General features: G+C 45.4%; 4 protein-coding genes and 1 long non-coding RNA gene across 6 annotated transcripts; 2 read left to right on the top strand and 3 right to left on the bottom strand.

Annotated features, from left to right (window-relative positions):
* The first annotated feature begins 310 nt into the window (after positions 1 to 310).
* Positions 311 to 5,241, top strand: LOC118392858 (RNA-binding protein MEX3B). Its single transcript, XM_035784832.2, has 2 exons — positions 311 to 1,055; positions 2,272 to 5,241. Exons 1-2 carry the CDS (start codon positions 518 to 520, stop codon positions 3,534 to 3,536), a joined length of 1,803 nt encoding a protein of 600 aa, XP_035640725.1. The 5' UTR covers positions 311 to 517; the 3' UTR covers positions 3,537 to 5,241.
* A 3,070-nt stretch (positions 5,242 to 8,311) lies between these two features.
* smad4b (SMAD family member 4b) lies at positions 8,312 to 16,315 on the bottom strand. The gene is given in 12 exon segments (XM_052461109.1): positions 8,312 to 10,001; positions 10,004 to 10,192; positions 10,570 to 10,708; positions 10,848 to 11,016; positions 11,118 to 11,301; positions 11,485 to 11,535; positions 11,666 to 11,773; positions 12,857 to 13,078; positions 14,006 to 14,035; positions 14,127 to 14,301; positions 14,651 to 15,104; positions 15,784 to 16,315. Coding segments are annotated over 11 exon segments (1,626 nt in total). The 5' UTR covers positions 14,891 to 15,104; positions 15,784 to 16,315; the 3' UTR covers positions 8,312 to 9,882.
* LOC127907208 (uncharacterized) lies at positions 11,782 to 12,849 on the bottom strand. Its single transcript, XR_008063740.1, has 3 exons — positions 12,362 to 12,849; positions 12,129 to 12,284; positions 11,782 to 12,050 (listed from the first exon to the last, which is right to left on the bottom strand). It is a non-coding gene; the product is annotated as an uncharacterized LOC127907208 (long non-coding RNA).
* A 591-nt stretch (positions 16,316 to 16,906) lies between the features above and the next one.
* Positions 16,907 to 19,305, bottom strand: elac1 (elaC ribonuclease Z 1). Of its 2 annotated transcripts, XM_035784837.2 has the most exons (4): positions 19,127 to 19,304; positions 18,910 to 19,035; positions 18,074 to 18,550; positions 16,907 to 17,523 (listed from the first exon to the last, which is right to left on the bottom strand). In XM_035784837.2, exons 2-4 carry the CDS (start codon positions 18,929 to 18,931, stop codon positions 17,045 to 17,047), a joined length of 978 nt encoding a protein of 325 aa, XP_035640730.1. In that variant the 5' UTR covers positions 18,932 to 19,035; positions 19,127 to 19,304; the 3' UTR covers positions 16,907 to 17,044. The 2 variants fall into 2 exon arrangements, with proteins under 2 accessions (XP_035640730.1, XP_035640729.1); XM_035784836.2 differs by having other exon boundaries at positions 18,910 to 19,305.
* A 203-nt stretch (positions 19,306 to 19,508) lies between these two features.
* aptx (aprataxin) lies at positions 19,509 to 21,263 on the top strand. The gene has a single exon (XM_035784838.2). The coding sequence runs from the start codon at positions 19,827 to 19,829 to the stop codon at positions 20,868 to 20,870; it is 1,044 nt and encodes a 347-aa protein (XP_035640731.1). The 5' UTR covers positions 19,509 to 19,826; the 3' UTR covers positions 20,871 to 21,263.
* The last annotated feature ends 135 nt before the right edge of the window (positions 21,264 to 21,398 follow it).

Raw genomic sequence — 21,398 nt, forward strand, 5'->3', positions numbered from 1 at the left:
AGCAGTCTTGGAGTGTAGAGTCAGCTTGGTCTGACCAGCGTTGGACAGACCTCACGCAATGGCATTTCATGAGTTGCTATGTAGGGGAATGCTGAGGATCGATGATCTGTGCATAGTTTTGAGGAAGAAACAAATAAATCAGACATACCCTATTCAATATTTTAACGATCTGATTTCCAAAAAAAGGTCACGAAAGCCTAGAATTGGAATTTATGTAAAAATCCATTTGATTCGGTGCATTCTTCCCAACTGTAGGTGGCAGCAAAATATCGTCCAGTCGGCCGGAATGCTACAATGTACAAGAAGAAGATTGAAAAACTCGCGAGAAGTCCCGGAACCGTTTCTGCTGCTGAGAGAGGTGCATGAAGAAAAGACGAAACACAACAAAGTAAAACTGGCGCGGGCGCTACTTTTAATAAGAACTTTTTCACAAATGTATAGTTACAGACCACAGTAACTAACTATTTAAACGTGTGGTATTAATTTATTTAAATAACGTCGTTGGTAGAATTTCATAATGCCAAGTAGCACATCTTTGTTGGACACCGAGGAAACTGAGCCGGAGATCCCGCCACTAGTTGTGCATGCATTCGGCGACATAGGCCTGGATGACCACTACAGACACACGGAACAACCCGAGAGCCTTTTGCATCCACGCCAGGTCTCTCATTTCAATGTGCTTGGTGCCGTGCTGGACCTGCAGCCTATACAGCACCACCATCCGACACCGACGGAAGAGGACGAAGAACGAGCCAACGAAGACGTGTTGGGAGAGGATGATTTCAACAAGACGCTGCTTGTGCAGGCCCAAGTCTCGGGACTAGGCTCTGTTATGCTACCTGGAATGGATACGCCCGAGACACTCTTGCTGTACAATGACTTTGACCACGGCACACTACAACAGGCTACGGGAATGATGATTTTACCGCCTGTGTATGGAGAGCCTGGCTATGAAGTTGAGACATCGCTGCTCATGCGGAGGAAGAGTGTGAACACAACAGAGTGTGTCTCGGTGCCCAGTTCAGAACATGTTGCCGAGATTGTCGGTAGACAAGGTGAGTAAACTAGCTAGTATTATTTATTTTAATTAGCCAGACGTGTATGTTGGATGCTAAGCTTGATTCGGCAAGATTTACATGTTTATGTATGTTGGCAGTTTGTTAATTGACATTGTAAAATGTCATTTGGAAACAAACAGCTGGTCAACTGATGTAGTTTGTACCCGCCAGCCGTAACTAGTTACTATAACTAGGTCACTCTTAAATCCACATTTCAGAGTTGGGTAACTGGCAAAGTAAATATCGTTATGTTGATTCTAGCTATCTTTCTCTAGCCATGTGATTGATGCATATCTGGATTGCATGTTAACTAGTTCGTTACGTTTAGCTAGTTTCATGGTGTGCTAATTATCGCACCTAGGTAGCTTTGCTTTGTCCAGTTAGCACCCACAATTATTGCTTTGCCTTTGTTGATTACCATGCCACATCAGCTAGCAAGCTATCGCTAGCAAATCGGTGTAATATACCGCGATTTTAGTTTTGCTAGCAATCTATCAAATGGTCTTTAGATAGATTGGGTACATTTTTGATCCGCTTAACTTTTTGTATCGACTGGACTGCCATATAACATGTTTGGCAAATAGTTTGTCTGCATCTGTTATAGACCTCGCCATCTTGTAGTCTTAAAACCCGGAAATAAGTTAGCAGTCCCTGGTTCCTTTCAGCCATCCCTATTGGGAAAATACATGGGGAACGAATGATGTTTTGGGAAAAAACGCCGAAAATAAAGTCTTGAGGTTATCACCGGTTGAGGAAATCTTATAAGTTTTGATCTGAGCTAATAGCAGTCAGTTAACAAGACCTTTATGAATTATGAAGCCTTTGATTTGTTTTTTATTACATGAATTCTTAGTGACTTTAGCTGATCTCAAAGAGCAAAACGTATAATATCTCCTAAGTCTGTTTACAACAGACCTTTGTTTCAGCGTTTATCGAAAAACGTCATTCGTGTTCCTCATAGGCCTACAAAAAGACGCCATTACTATTTCTCTCTGTGTGGTGAATGGTGGACTGTTGTTAAAATCATGAGGAAACCGGAAATGACAAAATGGTATAAATTGGACTTCACACTATCTACAGCGAGGCATCTAGCTATGAATTGTTAGTGTCATCTCAGATTCCACAATAGTAAGAAATCAAGATTGTAATTATAAGGATCAAGATTAATGTTTGAGATTCTCCCTTCCAACATGTATTATTATTATTTTCTTAGGTTGCAAGATCAAGGCATTGCGAGCAAAGACCAACACCTACATCAAGACCCCAGTGCGAGGGGAGCAGCCGATGTTCGTGGTGACAGGGCGGAAGGAGGATGTGGTCATGGCCAAGAGGGAGATCCTCTCGGCGGCTGAGCACTTCTCCCTCATCCGAGCCTCCCGGAACAAGGCAGGTTCGGTGGCTGCAGCAGGGCCAGGGCTACCTGCTGCACCTTCCCTACCTGGTCAAACCACCATCCAGGTGCGTGTTCCCTACCGCGTGGTGGGACTGGTGGTTGGGCCCAAGGGGGCGACCATCAAGCGCATCCAACAGCAGACACACACTTACATTGTCACTCCTAGCCGAGACAAAGAGCCAGTGTTTGAGGTGACTGGCATGCCTGAGAATGTGGACCGAGCGCGAGAGGAGATCGAGGCCCACATTGCCATACGCACAGGCAACTGTGTGGAGATTCCAGGAGACGGGAACGACTTCCACTACAACGGCACTGACGTCAGCTTCGAGGTGGGAAGCTGTGGGGCGTGGCTGCAGTCGAACCCAGCCGCACCTGCCACTGCCCAGCGCACCGGCAACTGCGGTGTGCGCATGACTGCCAACTACCGCAACGACAGCTCCAGCTCTCTGGGCAGTGGCTCCACTGACTCCTACTATGGCGGAGGGGGGAACCGCATGGCCGACTTCAGCCCCACCAGCCCCTTCGTCAACAATAACAACAATGTTGGGGCCAGCTTCTGGTTTGAGGAGACTCTGCTCCCCTTGGCATCTGAGGAGCTGGCAGCACTGGGATCTCCTGGGTTTGACCCTCTGGCCATCACCACAGCTGCTCCTGCACCGCAGCCACAGGTGGTGTGGAGCCACTTGGAACAGGGTGTCCAGCTGTTGGGTGGACGCCAGGCCCCTGTCCGAGACAGCCAATCCGGCACACCTCACCTCTCCCCTTCCTTCCAAGAGGCCTTGGAACACCCCATGGCCCAGCGGGTTCAAAGGGTCTCCCTCAGTGTCTCAGAGTCTCAAAAGTTCCCAGTCTACGGCCCCACCTTCTCGTCCTCCAGTGACAGCTCCAGCTCTCCCCCAGACTCATGCAGAGGAGGCCAGGAATGCATCCGTTGCCTGGAGAGTGAGATCATCGCAGCCCTGGTGCCCTGCGGACACAACCTCTTCTGCATAGAATGCGCCAACCGCATCTGCCAGAGCCCCGAGGCCATCTGCCCAGTGTGTCAGGCACCAGTCACCCAGGCCATACGGCTGAGCCTGCCCTGAGCCCTGACAGGGTTGGTTGGTGGAGAGGAGCAGAGTGTGTGGTGTGTGGGTCCACGCACGTGCCTAGTATTGTCCTCCTGGTCAGACTCGCTAAGTAACAATGGGATTCCCTGAAATACTATTTTATTTTGACATGTTAATACTCTTCCTACCCTTTTTTGTGTTTTTATTTTAAATGTAATATATCACATTTTTGGGGATCACTTAACTTATCCTGGTGTTCAACTGTCTTTGAATCAAGGTTTAAGTTGGTTCTAACATTTTATTTCTCTCCTGGCCTTAGTTAGGCCTTTTTATTTTTCTGTTATTCTTTTTCTTTTTATATGAGAAAATACTTCTCCCTGTCTGTTATTAGCTGTGCTTACAGACAGGAAGTACCAGGATGTGCTACTTCAGTACTGCCATGCTTTCCATTGCAACTTGAAGACATGATCTGTTTACAGTAACTCGTGCCTAAATTCCACTTAAGTAATTTAAACATTACAACCGGTTTTGTGGGCACGCAGTGTTCCCATAGAACTCTATAGAAAAAGCCTGTGGCCTTTTTAGAAAGCATGTATGTTATTGAACACTATCACTCAACCCATACCTTCTGCTTCAGGAGGTCAGACTGACGATACATTTGGGTAGTGACCTGGTCTTCCGTTGTGGTCAACTCGTGCTCCTATGTAGGTGGTTGGGTTCCTGACATTCCAGCCATATTATCCAGTATTTTTTTTACCCACATTGAACTTAACTAGCCTACACCTACCCTAGTGTGTTAAATTGGACTATAACGGCCTCCTGACTGTGGTACCACCTCTTCATATGATCTGCCTTCTCACGTTTTGAGTTTTATCATGTGCCCAAGCACTGACCCCATCTCTTCTCTGCTGACAGATGATAGCTAGTATTACCCCGGCTGTCATCCTCTCATCCCTTTTCCCGGCCACTGTAGGCTGCATTACACAGGCAGCCGAATTCTGATGTTTTGCCCAATTATTGGCAAAGCTCTGATCTGATTGGTCTGACCAATAATTGGGCTGACTGTAAATGCAGCTCAGGTGTGTTATTCTAACTTCTGGGGAATGCATTGGTCCTAAACCTCTCAACCCCAATCTTTATATTTTGTGTATGGAATATTGTTAATGACAGGTAAATATAGACATTTATTTTTATTTCACTTGAAGTTACATTATATACTGTATATAAATATATTAAAATGTTTACAAATAATGATTTTTTTCCTCTGTGCAGAACTGGGAGGGTGAGTTGCGGTGTACTGCAGATTGTCAGTGATATTTGCTTGTAGTATATTTCACCAGTGTTAAAAGGATTAGCTGCCGTCTTGTAGTTGAGGGAAAGTGCACATACGCATGTTTTCATAATGTACCACATTGTGCACTGCAACTGTAAAGGCCAAGGATCAAACGTGAGCTGCACCTGTACGCTACCAAATTAATGAAATACATGCTTCTTAAATATCTATGCTGTACCAACAGTTAAAGAATTTGCTAATTTTACTACACTTCTGTTATGTATATGTAGGGAAGACTTAATGACATAAATTTAACAAATTGAGTCAAGTTTAAAGCAAACTATATTTTATGATAAATGGCCTTCTAAGTTGTGGCCAAAGCACTGATTTATATATTTGCTGTAAAGAGAATTAAGAGTTTTATTTTTCTGATATTACTTAATAAAGACTGTTTCATTCAAAACCTTGTCTCGTTTTGACTTAAACATTTTGTTACAGGGTACATTGTTCAAACGGCTGCTGAACGTTCATTCCTAATCAGTAAATGGTTACATTACTTTCTAGAGATCTGTATAGGCTGGGGTTGTTTCTGAAGTTCCACGAAATATGGTTTTCTACCTCACTGTTAGTGGGGCATGAGTCAAGACCAGGGGCCCCCTCCCCCGGTTGCACATTTAGGTTTTTGCCCTAGCACACTACACAGCTGATTCAAATGGATTATTTGTAGTGCTATGGCAAAAACACCTGTGGTCTAGATTTAGACAAGGAGCTAGGCAACAAGCGTGTGTTGTACTGCACAGAGGCATGTACTTCCCTAGCACAGCGTCTGCCGGGCCCTGGAGTTGATCTGCCTGCCGCAGTCTCTGGAGGTCTGTCTGACCTTGCCTACCGGGAAATAGGTCAGACGTGGCAGCGACTGGCCTGGTACGACAGCTCCCTGTTCTTTCTACATCTTCGGGGAGCCAATTACACAACTACACACAGTCTAGGACTAGAAAAGGTGGCGGCATTGATCAATCTGCTGTGAGGAATAAACCCCAATGAGGAGTATTTATAAAGTGGATGGGGCACCGACGTTGCTGTGTTTTTAGATGTCAGTTGCTCCGCAGGCTTTTGTGCAAGGTGCTCACTTCAGGGCTTCTCAAACGCGATCCTGAGCCCCCCTGCGTGCAAGTTTTGGTTTTCACTATACAGTTGATTATTTGAAAACTAAACGTGCACCCAGTTTGGGAAACACTGGCATAGGCCAGACAACTCTCCATCTCACTGTTTTGGGCCGTCTTCTCATTCTATCCCATGCAGGATCTGTTACTGTTTTGGGCCGTCTTCTCATTCTACCCCATGCAGGATCTGTTACTGTTTTGGGCCGTCTTCTCATTCTACCCCATGCAGGATCTGTTACTGTTTTGGGCCGTCTTCTCATTCTACCCCATGCAGGATCTGTTACTGTTTTGGGGCCGTCTTCTCATTCTACCCCATGCAGGATCTGTTACTGTTTTGGGCCGTCTTCTCATTCTACCCCATGCAGGATCTGTTACTGTTTTGGGCCGTCTTCTCATTCTACCCCATGCAGGATCTGTTACTGTTTTGGGCCGTCTTCTCATTCTACCCCATGCAGGATCTGTTACTGTTTTGGGCCGTCTTCTCATTCTACCCCATGCAGGATCTGTTACTGTTTTGGGCCGTCTTCTCATTCTACCCCATGCAGGATCTGTTACTGTTTTGGGGCCGTCTTCTCATTCTACCCCATGCAGGATCTGTTACTGTTTGGGGGCCGTCTTCTCATTCTACCCCATGCAGGATCTGTTACTGTTTTGGGCCGTCTTCTCATTCTACCCCATGCAGGATCTGTTACTGTTTTGGGCCGTCTTCTCATTCTACCCCATGCAGGATCTGTTACTGTTTTGAAGGCACGCTTTCTTGTTTCAGGTTCTAGGAAAAGGGCTTGTCTGGTGATGTTAGGGGGCTTCTGAGTACTTACTAAATGTACACTGCTCAAAAAAATAAAGGAAACACTTAAACAACACAATGTAACTCCAAGTCAGTCACACTTCTGTGAAATCAAACTGTCCACGTAGGAAGCAACACTGATTGACCAACTTCACATGCTGTTGTGCAAATGGAATAGACAACAGGTGGAAATTAGCAAGTCATTTAGCAAGACACCCCCAATAAAGGAGTGGTTCTGCAGGTGGGGACCACAGACCACTTCTCAGTTTCTATGCTTCCTGGCTGATGTTTTGGTCACTTTTGAATGCTGGCGGTGCTTTCACTCTAGTGGTAGCATGAGACGGAGTCTACAACCCACACAAGTGGCTCAGGTAGTGCAGCTCATCCAGGATGGCACATCAATGCGAGCTGTGGCAAGAAGGTTTTGTGTCTGTCAGCGTAGTGTTCAGAGCATGGAGGCGCTACCAGGAGACGTGGAGGAGGGCAACAACCCAGCAGCAGGACCGCTACCTCCGCCTTTGTGCAAGAAGGAGCAGGAGGAGCACTGCCAGAGCCCTGCAAAATGACCTCCAGCACGCCACAAATGTGCATGTGTCTGCTCAAACGGTCAGAAACAGACTCCATGAGGGTGGTATGAGGGCCTTGACGTCCACAGGTGGGGTTGTGCTTACAGCCCAACACTGCAGGACGTTTGGCATTTGCCAGAGAACACAGAGATTGGCAAATTCGCCACTGGCGCCCTGTGCTCTTCACAGATGAAAGCAGGTTCACACTGAGCATGTGACAGAGTCTGGAGACGCCGTGGAGAACGTTCTGCTTCCTGCAACATCCTCCAGCATGACCGGTGGGTCAGTCATGGTGTGGGGTGGCATTTCTTTGGGGGGCCGCACAGCCCTCCATGTGCTCGCCAGAGGTAGCCTGACTGCCATTAGGTACCGAGATGAGATCCTCAAACCCATTGTGAGACCATATGCTGGTGCGGTTGGCCCTGGGTTCCTCCTAATGCAAGACAATGCTAGACCTCATGTGGCTGTAGTGTGTCAGCAGTTCCTGCAAGAGGAAGGCATTGATACTATGGACTGGCCCGCCCGTTCCCCAGACCTGAATCCAATTGAGCACATCATGTCTCGCTCCATCCACCAACGCCACGTTGCACCACAGACTGTCCAGGAATTGGCGGATGCTTTAGTCCAGGTCTGGGAGGAGATCCCTCAGGAGACCATCAGCCACCTCATCAGGAGCATGCCCAGGCGTTGTAGGGAGGTCATACAGGCACGTGGAGGCCACACACACTACTGAGCCTCATTTTGACTTGTTTTAAGGACATTACATCAAAGTTGAATCAGCCTGTAGTGTGGTTTTCCACTTTAATTTTGAGTGTCACTCCAAATCCAGACCTCCATGGGTTGATACATTTGATTTCCATTGATAATTTGTGTGATTTTGTTGTCAGCACATTCAACTATGTAAAGAAAAAAGTATTTAATAAGAATATTTCATTCATATCTAGGATGTGTTATTTTAGTGTTCCTTTTATTTTTTTGAGCAGTGTATATTATTCAATGGGTCAATCAGACAAAGATCCAAATAGAGTATCAGGTCATTTTTAATAGGTTCACAAAAGAAATATGCAACTACTATTTGTCCAATTACCAGCAACTCATTTAGCTCGTTTCTCCAGGATCCTATGGTAAAATTGCAATTCATACAAAAAAATCATATTGACCTAAGAATGCAACGTAAGATATTGGGCATCGTCAACAACTATCACTGTTCATAAACCAATTAAGGTTGTTTATATCCAAGCAGTTGAATACATCTAAAGTATGTGTCAAATTAATTCCTTAAAAACGTGATTCCCACAGCTTGAGTACACTTCCATCCCAAAAGTAAATTGAAACATTTAGGGAGGGAAACACAAGACAATGTATCACAACAAAACATCCAAGACAGTAACCCATAAATCTCTGAAATGGATACTTGAACATTTGAGAATGCAGATTTAGAAGGTTTCCTTAATGATCTATTAATTATTCTCCTGAATAACTTCTCAAAGCTGAGAAACAGCAGTGAAAGTGTATCTCTATCTCGCAAGCTACATTTTATCGGCACCTGATTTTAACTAAATCGATAGCTAATGTATTACATATTAGGAGATGCAACTAGATTGGAAATAAAAATGGCAGTTCCTTATCATAGCTATAACAAATTGCATCAAGAGGATTGTGTGTGTGCAGCAATATGCAAAACCAGAAATGGTAGGAAAGTGACATGCAGTGAGGGATCATGGGAGGTGAAACAAGATGACGGGGTTTTGTTCACAGCACACGAACACCATGAACCCAGTTAGTGCAGAACCACAACAGAAAAGAGCCTCCAACGTGGTGGCAGAGGGAAGCCTCTCCCTGATGACATGATGATTTATGTGATTTTCAAATCGAAGCCAAACACTTTGATGGGGTCTATGGCATACTTGATTCCTCCTTATCGAGGCCGTCCTGAGATCAAGACATCACAAAAACCTGTGGCGTTGTGGCCATCACTTCACCATTCATGCAAACATTCACATGCATTTAAAAACAAAGGAACTACAGTTCAATTTATGTACATGAGATAAGGGAGAAATTAATTCAACAGAAATAAGATCCCTTACAGAAGTTGTTCTTCCCTTACATAGTGAATGTAAATGAAGGGGTCTAAGTGACCTGCCATCTGGTCTGAAATATAGTCAATAAATCCACGTATCTCCCATAGTACAGGACATTAACCAAGAGGATAGGGAAGAAAACAAAAAGGGACTCAATTATTCCTTTCATAAAATATGCAAAAAGAAACCCCCCAAAAATGTATAATGGTATTGCTGGAAATTGCCTTAAAATGCTTGTTTGTCTGTAAACGACGTGGCAGAGACCATTACCTGCTCTTCTCACATAGAGCAAGAAACCGAGTATAGTTTACCATAGTACTATGCTCTGGATAACCATACAAGGTTAACCAGATGGAATCACTGGTAAAAGTGACCAATCTGAGGTCACCAGGGCGATTGATGAGAGTGGCCCGTTCCATCATCAGAGCCGAACTGTCCTGATCTGGACACACTGGACACTATGAAGGCAAAGAGAAAGAGGAACGACCCACAGAGAAAAGTCTTTGTTTCCTTCAAGCGGTAAACCGGGGTGTCTTTCCTGTTCTACCTACCACCTCATTCCAAGGTCTGTCATACTGAAGTCTCACAGTGGAGGGGTCAGGCTGGTGGTTCAGTCCAGGGGCTGGGGGTCACCGATTGGCATGGTGTGCAGCACCTCATCCAGTAGCTGGAGGGCCCGGTGTAGGTGGATCTCAATCCAGCACGGGGTCTCCTTGATGCTCGTCCGGGGGTAGTCGGGACCCCAGCCCTTGACGAAGCTCATGCGCAGGATGCACAGTCTCCTCAGGTCGTCCACTCCGATGCCGGCAGCAGCTGAAAGGCCTGGGTGGGAGGTAGGAGTTCAAGTATCAATGTAATGGAACCCAACTCAGGCTCAACGACATCCACACTGATGAAGAGTCCCAGAACAAGTGCAGATTCCTATGCATCGTCAATGACTGACCTACAATTGGCTGAGACGATTGGTAAATTACTTTGGAACGGGCTATTAGAAAAGTGGCGTGTGAGTGGTTACAAGTAATGTGTTGTTCTGGGGGTTACAGCTCTGGGGGGGTCACAGCTCTGGGGTGGAGTTGTACCAGGCAACAGGAGCAGAGTATAGCGTCTGTGGCCGTATGTTAGCACCAATTTGTAAGTCGCTCTGGATAAGAGCGTCTGCTAAATGACTTAAATGTAAATGTTAGTGTTGTGCTGCTTACTGATGGCAGGAGCGATGCCTCCCACAGAGCCCGGCCCAGGGATGTTCCCAGCCACGGCGGCTGCCTGAGCCGCGGCTGCCGCCTGCGCTGTCGCTGCCTGCTGCTGCATCTGCCTGTGGCACTGACGCAGGTCAAACACCTGGGAGGGGAACAAAACTAATTAATTTACTACCCGCTACATGCAGTTCACAGCTTGGACACCAGGGGGTGGATTTAAAAAAAATAATAATTTAAAAACACATTGGTAATGCTGAGCAGACGGACGCAATGAGACCTGCCTTGATGTAGGCGCTGGGGTAGATCTTGTGCACGGCGTCGCCAGGGGCACGGCCGGCTTCCCGGTCCAGGTAATAGCTCTGCACGAACACGGCGTGGTCGCTGAGGCAGCGTACCCACACGTCCCCTTCACCTTTACCCTCCAACTGGATCCCCTTACCGATGTGGAGCCTTGGGAAGTGAGAAGAGCTGTTATCAGTGGGGTGACCAAATACTCTGCCAATGGCATCAATTCACCTCGCAACACAGTTGTGGTTAGGAGCCTGGCGTACCTGGCTCTTTCGATGGCCTCGGTCCGGTGCACGTTGCTCAGCTGGCCTAGGCAGAAGCGGTCTCCGCCAGACGGGTCCACATAGCCATCCACCGTCACGACGGGGCCAGTGGAGGGCACCTTGAAGGTCTCGCCCACCTGCACGTCCATCTCAAAGTAGGCGATGGAACACCAGTAGTCTGGCGCTGCAACAAACCAAACTCAGTCCCACTCTCCCCTCCAGACCAAACGCAGTCCCCCCTCCAGACCAAACGCAGTCCCCCCTCCAGACATAACTCAGCCCCCCTCCAGACATAACTCAGCCCCCCAGACCAACACAGCCCTCTGAACACCTTGTCGGGTAAAACCAGGAGTCACGCTTTATTTACCTGGATGGTTGGATATGGGTGGCTGGAAGCCAAGCTCGTTGTGCACAGGCCCTGGGAGGGTAACATAAATGCATCAATGATTAATCCCTTCAACCCTGGCCCACATCAGTAAGTTGCTGGCATTATGTGTACTAAGAATGAAATGCATGTTCTACTCATCCTGAGAGTGGCATGGACTCACAGTAATGTCCTGGAGGAGGCATGGGTGGGTGGTGTTGCAGGTGCCCATTCTGATGGTGAGGCATGTTGGGCGTGAAGCTGCTATTTCTAGTCCAGGTGGAGGTGGCATCTGTAAGGGTACATGTAGATGCCTACAGATCAGAATTGTAGGGAGAACCCCAGACTTGGACTGTCCAAACACACAGTAAATGAGCAGTGACTCCTGAACATCTAGTCAAATGGCTACCCAGACTATTTGCATTGCCCCCCCCCCCCCTGTTATTATCTGTGCAGTCAGTTTAATAACTACCTGCATGTACATATTACCTCAATACCGGTGCCCCCGCACATCGACTCTGTACCGGTACCCCCTGTATATAGCCTCCACATCGACTCTGTACCGGTACCTCCTGTATATAGCCTCCACATCGACTCTGTACCGGTACCCCCTGTATATAGCCTCCACATCGACTCTGTACCGGTACCCCCTGTACATAGCCTCCACATCAACTCTGTACCGGTACCTCCTGTATATAGCCTCCACATCGACTCTGTACCAGTACCCCCTGTATATAGCCTCCACATCGACTCTGTACCAGTACCCCCTGTATATAGCCTCCACATCAACTCTGTACCGGTACCTCCTGTATATAGTCTCCACATTGACTCTGTACCGGTACCCCTGTACATAGCCTCCACATCAACTCTGTACCGGTACCTCCTGTATATAGCCTCCACATCGACTCTGTACCAGTACCCCCTGTATATAGCCTCCACATCGACTCTGTACCAGTACCCCCTGTATATAGCCTCCACATCAACTCTGTACCGGTACCTCCTGTATATAGCCTCCACATCGACTCTGTACCAGTACCCCCTGTATATAGCCTCCACATCGACTCTGTACCAGTACCCCCTGTATATAGCCTCCACATTGACTCTGTACCAGTACCCCCTGTATATAGATGAGTTTGATATTACTGTGATGTGATTCTCAAATTAACAAGTTCTGTCATTCAGCCACAACCATAACTGTGTAGACAGGCTGTAGCTAAACAAACACAAACTATGATTATTACTGGTACGAATAACGCAAGACCTCTAATGATTTGGGTGAGGAGGATACCAAGAGCCATAAACTTGGGAAGGTGGAGTAGATAGTGGAAGCGGGAATAGAAGGGGGAGGGGATAGGTTGGAGGAGTAGGCCCTCACTTCCTGATCCGACAGAGATGCTGGGGAAGGCGGAGGTGGAGGCGGTGCTGGCGTCAGAGGGGGACAGCAGGCCAGGGGTGCCGAAGGTCTCTGAGGGGGGCCCACCTCGGCTAGAGGGGGGGTGCTGAATGGTCTGGAGGGAGTGACCCCCGTCCATGGTGGGCAGTGGGGCCTGGCCATCAAAGTCGTATTCATCTTTAACCATCAGTCCCAGGCTTGGAGCTGAGAGCAGCACAGAGACAAGATACAGGTCAACAAGAAACAAAACAGACAACCAAGTTTCCATCCAATCTCTTTATGCGAGTGCATGTTGGATAAAAAAAATTAAAAACATGTCATGAAAGGCCTGATGGACACAGAACATTTTTCGGTAAACTTTTCAAATGTCGACAAAACAAAATACGCTGGACAAGGTGGTATATTTTTATGTTAGTAAAATGAAGTGTGTGTGAAATGTCGGTGGAAACATTTGTATGCGCAAATATTGATATAATAACCATCATATCGAAGTAAACAGGCGATGTCACATGTCCTCCCACTACGACTCGGCGGGAAAGCATGCAGTTTATTAGGCTACAGATCATATAAGTTGATGAACTTCACAGGGTGGTGAAAGAGGAGCTTGATGCTCCGTTCAATAAATATCGAGGGTCTTGTTCTAGTGACATGATCATCGATGCTTGGCTGCCGTTTGACAAAAAAAAGTATTGCTTTTTTGTCCATAATAATTGAATCGTGTAGGCTATGCGTGCACTCTAGCCAATAGAGCACAGATATCTGCACGCTGTTGGCTAGAGAGCACATACCAATGCCAGAGTGGGCACACTCACTATATAAAATGCAACATTTGTGAGAACCATCAGTAGAGTTGAAAATGCGATGAAAACCCATTTAACTTGTATTTTCTAGTCGGTACATGGGAATAGAACCACAAAAGGTGATGGGCGCCCACATCCTCACGCTCAGTCTTTTATTTGGAACAAGTCCATTTGCTGGAAACATCTCTGGTGGGCAAATGCGCATAATGTTTTTATGCAGATTTTTGAATGTTTGAATTAAAGTCTGTAGACAATTGGATGGAAACCTAGCTATTGACAAAAAAAGAATGCTGTCACAAGGTACATAACCATCAAAATGGAGGTCACTTACCTGAGCTGGTAAGTTGCAAACTTGATAGATCTGTGAAATAAAACAACGATGATAAGAAGCTCAAACTGTCACTCACAGGAGGTCAACACAAACAAAACGGCAGGGACATCAGTACACTCACCAATACCTGGAGACACCACCCGGTCGTAGTGGTATGGGTTCACGCAAACGCTGTCACACTTCAGGTCAAACGCAAACTGGCAATATTTCACATGTTTCAGTTCATTTTTATGCAGATCAGGCCATCTCCATAACCGAGTGTAGATCACGTGGGGAAACCCTTTCCGCCCTGCCACCTGGGTCGAAGAATATTACAGGATCAAACCCGTTGATTGAACTCAAAGAAAATGTTCTTCACCCAGAGGTGCTAATAGGTCTCATGCCCTTATGCTCATCTTTGCATGATCCTCACTCACAACGCTCTCACTTTAAAAAAATATAGATATATTAACACACACACACACGGCTACTTATAGCAGATCCCTCGACAATGGTGTATGGGGAAGTTGCCCCTAGACGCTTTTCTTAGGTCAGTTTAGTATTTTTCACCACTAATGATTAAGGTTATAATTAGGGGAGGAGAATCTGACCCAAGATATGTACCTAGGGAAAATCCCCCCCCCAAGACATTGGTGTAGTCCCTACCTGCAAACGGCCATCCAGAGTCCGCCCAATGGTGACACACTTGCTGGGATGAGCTCCATTGGTGGTGATGGCTGTGATTAGGGAGTCCAGTTCATCCTTCTTCTCCTTCAGCTTTTTCACCAGGCTTTCTATTGCCCGCTTGGCAAAGGTCTCACTCTCTCCCCCTTGCCTGTGACACATCAAGCTGTGTACAATGCTCAGGCAAGCATCATTACTCGAAGGCGTGTTGGTGATAGACATCCTGAGAACCACTAGTGTATGCCGCTCCGTATCGTTCTGTAGGGAATAAATACTTTGTCCTAACTATAAAATGTTGTTGTTTCTTACTGTATGGCGCAAAAAGATTAAGCTATGAGAGGGTGTCCCCTCCAGTCCGATTGCCCAAGTTGAAGTCCACCAAGGCATCCCAATACAAAATTAAATGATTGTCACACTGCTTCGAGAATTGAGGGTTCTGAAAGAGAGAATAGTGGTTATTATGGTACTTTACCAATATCTTACATAAGTAAGATGTTTATTAACTAGCTACATCCATCATGATAAGTACAGTATTTATCCTAAACATCATGCACGAAATTGACATAACACGCTGCTACAGGACAGCATGTGCAACAGTTACAACTAGCGTTATCCCATCGGGCAATAAACATTACAGCTAACTAACTACGTTGCACAACAGTGACCCGAGTAATAACAAAATAGCTAGCTACCGTTCGTTAGCTAGCTAAATATTTAAGCGAACTGTAGCTAGCTAAGATAACCCAATGCACAATAATAAAGCGCACTGTTTTAGACATAAAAAAAAAATATATATATAGTGGTTGGGAAGTGCGGCTATCGCTAGCCAGCTGCATAGCAGGACAACCAGTTAGCTAACGTTAACGTGCTAACGTTAGCTAGCTTCTCAAAACGAAGAAACATGTAAACAACATAAAATGAGCAGCCATTCTCAGTCCGAGTGTTTTAAATATGGCCTTGATAACACCATCTAGCTAACTAATCCACTGTCATTTCGTTTGATAACGATCAAAAGCAGGTCGAAGCCACCGATTAGGCTATTTTAGTAGGCTTACTCGCGAGTTTCACTGCTAACCGAAGTAACATTAGCCACCCGTCCCCATCCACAAACATACCCTGCATACGGGGACGGGATATTCCGTTCTTGCATTTGCGCTAGAACTGTACTGATCAACCGTACTTCTTCGTTTATCCTAAATGTTTCTTTGATCATTTAAAATAACATAGGGAAATCATTTGAATATCAAAATAAACGTTGGATAACAAATCACGGCTTTGTATCAGCGCTTCCAAAGATCATGGATATTCTGACAAGATGCACGTCTCTCCGCCCTAACAATGGAACTCGTTGTCCACAAAACGGTACCGCGGGATGTGTCGCTCCCGCCTATCCTTTCTTCTGATTGGTGGATTATCTCATTATTGTAATCGTATTATTTAAATATTCGACGAGGGTTGCTGACGTCAATTGCCTCTATTCAATAGAGAATGCATTATAGACAACTCCGAATATAGTTGGGTTTTTTTTCTCAAATTGCCGGAATGTCACGTGTCGTACTTATATCAGTATTACTTGTAACTTAAGCATTACAAAACTTATATTCGATAAAAGAAACCTCACGTAGCAAATAACCATTCATGTTTTTTTTGACCAAATTCGACTCTTATCGACCTACATATAAAAACGCCTTGTTTTGTGGGTGAAAAATGGAAAAAGGGAGGGAAACAGACTTTCCGTCGAGTTGGCCCTCTCTTCCTCTCTGACGATTCAGTTCAATTTCTTCCAACATGGCGTTTTGCGCATGGGCAACAGTGGGTAGTAGCAGAGATTCAAACCCACCAAGAGAAAACTAGCCTGGTTTAAAGCTAGCAAAGCAGTTCGTTTCTGAAATTACATGTATTTATCATTTTCATTGTGCATGTACCATTCTCGCTAGGTTGATTTCGATAATCTGGTAAAATTGAATACGTGCAATTCTGTTGTGTGAACCATAGTGATTAGAGGCCTCTAGCGGCCAAAATACCATTTCGGCATGGACTGTGCCATTGAGAGTTTACACCGTTTTAATGTAGTGAACTGGGTGGGACTTACAATTTATTGGCTAAGTCCTCCAGATGACCATGTTGGAGTCATGTCCAACCTGGTCATCAGGAGGTATCTGCCAATCATGAAGAAGAAAATTGACAACTTCAAAATGGAGATTGCCTTGAACCCTATCACCAAGTAAAGTAAGGAGAAACAGTCAATGCTTTTTTTATTCAGACAATTTACTAAATATTTCCCAGACACCAAGTCATTCATTCAATGCTTAATTCACAACCTGCTCACTCTGGCTTTTGTTTACAGTATTTATCATAACTACCAAGTGTAAGGCCTCAGTGAAGCCTTATGAGGGGTATGGGTATCATGAGAAAGTCCTCCGCCAGGGTCACCTCTATGCCTGTGCCCTGCAAAGCCTCCTCAGCTTGTCTCTTGAGCTCCAAGACATCATCCTCATCACCCTCTTTGTGCTGGCTGGCCGGCTTATACCTCTGACTGAAATGGTAGAGCACCAGCATACGTGCACAACAGGCCTGTGCCACTGCAGCTGCCATACTAGGTGTGCTGTGCCCATGGTCCACTGCCTTATCCCGATGCTCATCTGACAGGGTGGCCTCATGCACCAGGATGTCAGCTCTGTGACAGGCCCTCAGGGGTCCCTCCCCCAATAACGAGCTGCAATCCCCTAAAACACAAACTTTTCTCCCCGGAATGGCTTCCTCCAGCACCTCACTGGGCTTCACCACTTGTCCATTTTCCAATGTCACTGACTCACCAGCTTTCAGTCGTCCATAGAGTGGTCCAGGCTTCAAACCTGAGAGATGGACAAAAGGTTTTTCATTTATTTCAAAATTGAATGACCTTAAAATAGAAACTTGCACACTGCTATTGAGTGGGCGGCAGGGTAGCCTAGTGGTTAGTGGTGGACTCGTAACCAAAAGGTTGCAAATTCAAACCCCCGAGCTGACAAGGTACAATCTGTCATTCTGCCCCTGAACAGGCAGTTAACCCCCTGTTCCTAGGCCGTCATTGAAAATAAGAATTTGTTCTTAACTGACTTGCCTAGTAAAATATTGCCAATATCACTTTAGTTCATTAAGCTTACATGTTTTATCTGCCTCTCAGCCTTCACACACTGGCAAGAGCAGTGTGCAAGTTTTTCATTTTCTTATTAGATGGCATCAAATTATTCTCACGCACCTGCAAAAACCAAAGTTAGAAATGTAAGTTATTTTAAAATGGAGTACTCTCAATTCAGTATGTCAAAAAATTGCTTTTTTAATCAAGACAAGAATCAAGAATAATCAAGACAAATCCCAGAGATAAACATATAGATTATTATGCCAGGTATATATTGTGATTACCAAGATCCTTCAGTAGTTCTGTGTTCAAACGCCCTGGCCAATCATGTTCTTGAACAGAGAACCCGAAGGAGGGTACCCGATGGAACAAACGGAACGCCTTCACAACAAAACGCTTCTCCTCCAGTATAACATAGCAGTCACTGTTGACATCCAGGGGGATTGTTCGGCCAGCGCGTTCTTGGGGATGGAGACGCCCAGAATCTGCTGTGACGTCAGGGCTTAGCTGACCCTCTGTAGGACACTGGTCAGTGGTGGGCTCTAGCTCATGTACTGAATAGGGGAAGAGAAGCTGGGAGCTGGTGAGCTCTAATGCCACCCTCAGGAACTGCCTGAGACCCTGGGGACCATAGATATCCACACATGTTGGAGGCTGGGTGGGACAGGGGTTAAGGTTTAGGCTCACAGTGCACAGTAGCCCTGGTAGACCAAAGAGGTGATCACCATGCAGGTGAGAGATGAACACTTTGGTGATTCGGCCTGTAAGAAAAACATAAATAAATATGAGTTGATCAATCTGAACACATCCTCGTTTAATTAAGGCAGTGTTGTTGTTGAGACCACTGTCAAAACATACATGCATTTCTAACTCTGTCATCGTCAAAGGTTACAGGCTGTAAAGTTTGTAACCGTTCAATGACGTGATAGCAAAGAGGGTGGGAAAGTAGCAAATAATGTTTTTGTTAAGTGAAAAATAAGTTGGCGATCTAGTGTTTTTTTAAATAATTATGTAAACAGTTATACATGGAATAAACCGTGAATTATATGGCCAGAACAACACGTTTGACATTGCTAATGCTAACTAGCTAGCAACGACTAAAGAAAAGTGAACTACTCACTAGCCTTCAATTGACTCTTCATCAGTTGAGTTTGCGTCCCTTCTCCGCAGTCAAACAGCCAACACTCCCCTTCTGTTCTGAGTACGAGGGCAGAAGCACCACGATGGGGGGAAGGATATGCCGACCCTGTCCCCAGAAAAGTTAGGTCCATGGTCATGTTGAAAAACAAACTATTTAAATGTCATTAAACGAATATTAAAAACAGCAGTAGCATTACCACATATTGTCCATTATATTGTCCAGATATGGTACAATGAAAATGTCTTTAAAAAATGGAAGGCAGTCGGGAGGGGGCAAGATCAGGTGGGACCACTCTAGCCAATGAGAGAGCAGATATACGCGTGTGAAAAACAGGCACAACCGTTCCCACAAAGTCTGAATGGCATTATATATATATATATATATATATATATATATATATATATATATATGATGAAAACCAACCCAAAAAGCACATTTTTAGTTAAGTTTAAAATCAAATTTTAAGAAGATACACTGTAGAAATAGTTGTGGCTGTGGTAACTAGTAACGACCAGGCTCCGACATTAAAAATGCCTTTTCTCAAAGTTGCCGAAATGTCACGTGTCCGACTTATTTCAGTACAGTCGTAACAACCTAATCATTACGACACTTCTATTCGATAAACTACACCACATGTAGTAAATAAGCCATTCCATGTTTTGTTAACCAAATTCGACACACTGCTGGAAAAGACTGATTTTGGGTCGTTATATCTCTCTCTCGCTTCGCCTCTTCCTCTCTGCTTGTGCTTGCCAGAGAGGAAGTCGTCATCTTTGTGCGTGCTCGAAACAAAACCAGGCGCAAAACACTAGCGACGCTGACCCACCTTGCATTGGCTGAAGAGAGTAAAGCAGTTGTTGTACTAAAGAAAATCGTAATTCGTTAGGAAGAGGATCATGTCTATTTGTTTGCTGATCAGCAAAAATGGAAGGCATAAACCGATTCATCTACCTCACCTACAGACAGTTGTCTTGGGTCGGAGTCCAGAAACAACGATAAAAGACAAAAAATGTTCCAGGGAGCAAGTTGAGCTCAAGGCTGACTGCAACAAAGGGTATATCAGTGTAAAACAACTGGGTGTCAACCCTACTAGTGTGGACTCTGAGGTGGTGGGTAAAGGCAACCAAGTGGAGATGAGATCTGGCCAGCAGCTGCACATGGTCAATGAGCTGTACCCTTATACTGTGTGCTTCAAAGAGGATCCATCCAACTCTCAGTCCAGTGTGGGCACCAAGAGGCCCTGTGGGCCTGCCTCAGAGGAGCGGGAGTTTCACAGAGAGCCCCCTGGGCATAAAGTACCAAGGAAAACGGAGGACTCCACTCAGTGCAAGCATGGAGGGTCCACCTCCACTAACACACAGCCTGAACCTCAAACAGAGAAAACAGAAACTTTAGGATATTGGAGCCAAGGATTGAAAGCCTCAATGCAAGACCCCAAAATGCAGGTCTACAAGGATGACAGAGTAGTTGTTATCATGGACAAGTACCCCAAGGCTCACTACCACTGGCTGGTCCTGCCCTGGGAGTCCATCCCCAGTCTGAAGACACTGCACAGGGGGCACTGTGATCTGTTGAGGCACATGAACCAGGTAGCAGACAGGATTGTACAACAGCAGTGCCCCGATGCTGGCCTGTTACACTTCCGCCAGGGCTACCACGCCATCCCCAGTATGAGCCATGTCCATCTACACGTGATCAGCCAGGACTTTGACTCCCCTTGTTTAAAGAACAAGAAACACTGGAATTCATTCACAACCGACTATTTCATAGAATCTCAAGAAGTCATCCAGATGCTGGAAAAGGATGGGAAGGTCACGGTAAAAGAAGGGACAAATGAGTTGTTGAAACTCCCTCTCTGCTGTCACGTGTGTGGCATGGCGCTGTCCACCATACCACGACTTAAGGAGCACCTGAAATCTCACCCCTATGGTAGATTGTGAAACCAAATACAGAAGAAAAATGCACAACAACAAAAAATACGTTGGGGGTTATGATGCTCGCGAGGCAATTGTAGAAGAACAAATGTCTATGGAACCACACTCAATTTTATTGCTGCAAATGGCTCATAATAGACATGTCTGTTCACAACCAATTGTCATTTACTTTAATACAGCTCACAAACCTGTTTAAATAGTGTGCAGCAAGTATGGTTTTTTTTGTACAAATAAGTCTCGAGTGCATGTCTGAATATAAAGCTTGGGGAACATTAGTTTATAGTTTTGTTATAGTTGCAAAAGTTTGTGACAAAAAATAAAATCTTAACTTTGGCCTCAAAGTGGCACAGAAAATGTGTTATGTATATACTATACTGTCTTTAATCATATGTGAGAATCCTATTAGATCCTATTAATGGTCCTTCTGTGGCTCAGTTGGTAGAGCATGGCGCTTGTAACGCCAGGGTAGTGGGTTCGATTCCCGGGACCACCCATACGTAGAATGTATGCACACATGACTGTAAGTCGCTTTGG

This window comes from Oncorhynchus keta, chromosome 14 (genome assembly GCF_023373465.1).
Source record: "Oncorhynchus keta strain PuntledgeMale-10-30-2019 chromosome 14, Oket_V2, whole genome shotgun sequence".
NCBI lineage: Eukaryota > Metazoa > Chordata > Actinopteri > Salmoniformes > Salmonidae > Oncorhynchus > Oncorhynchus keta.

Coding starts and splice junctions, on each gene's coding strand:
- aptx (XM_035784838.2), top strand. CDS start 19,827: ATGTCTATTTGTTTGCTGATCAGCAAAAATGGAAGGCATAAACCGATT.
- LOC118392858 (XM_035784832.2), top strand. CDS start 518: ATGCCAAGTAGCACATCTTTGTTGGACACCGAGGAAACTGAGCCGGAG. Junction 1,056..2,271: donor CGAGATTGTCGGTAGACAAG/GTGAGTAAACTA, acceptor TTATTTTCTTAG/GTTGCAAGATCAAGGCATTG.
- elac1 (XM_035784836.2), bottom strand. CDS start 19,066: ATGACCATGGACCTAACTTTTCTGGGGACAGGGTCGGCATATCCTTCC. Junction 18,551..18,909: donor GAAGAGTCAATTGAAGGCTA/GTGAGTAGTTCA, acceptor TTTTTCTTACAG/GCCGAATCACCAAAGTGTTC. Junction 17,524..18,073: donor AGAACTACTGAAGGATCTTG/GTAATCACAATA, acceptor TCCATCTCTCAG/GTTTGAAGCCTGGACCACTC.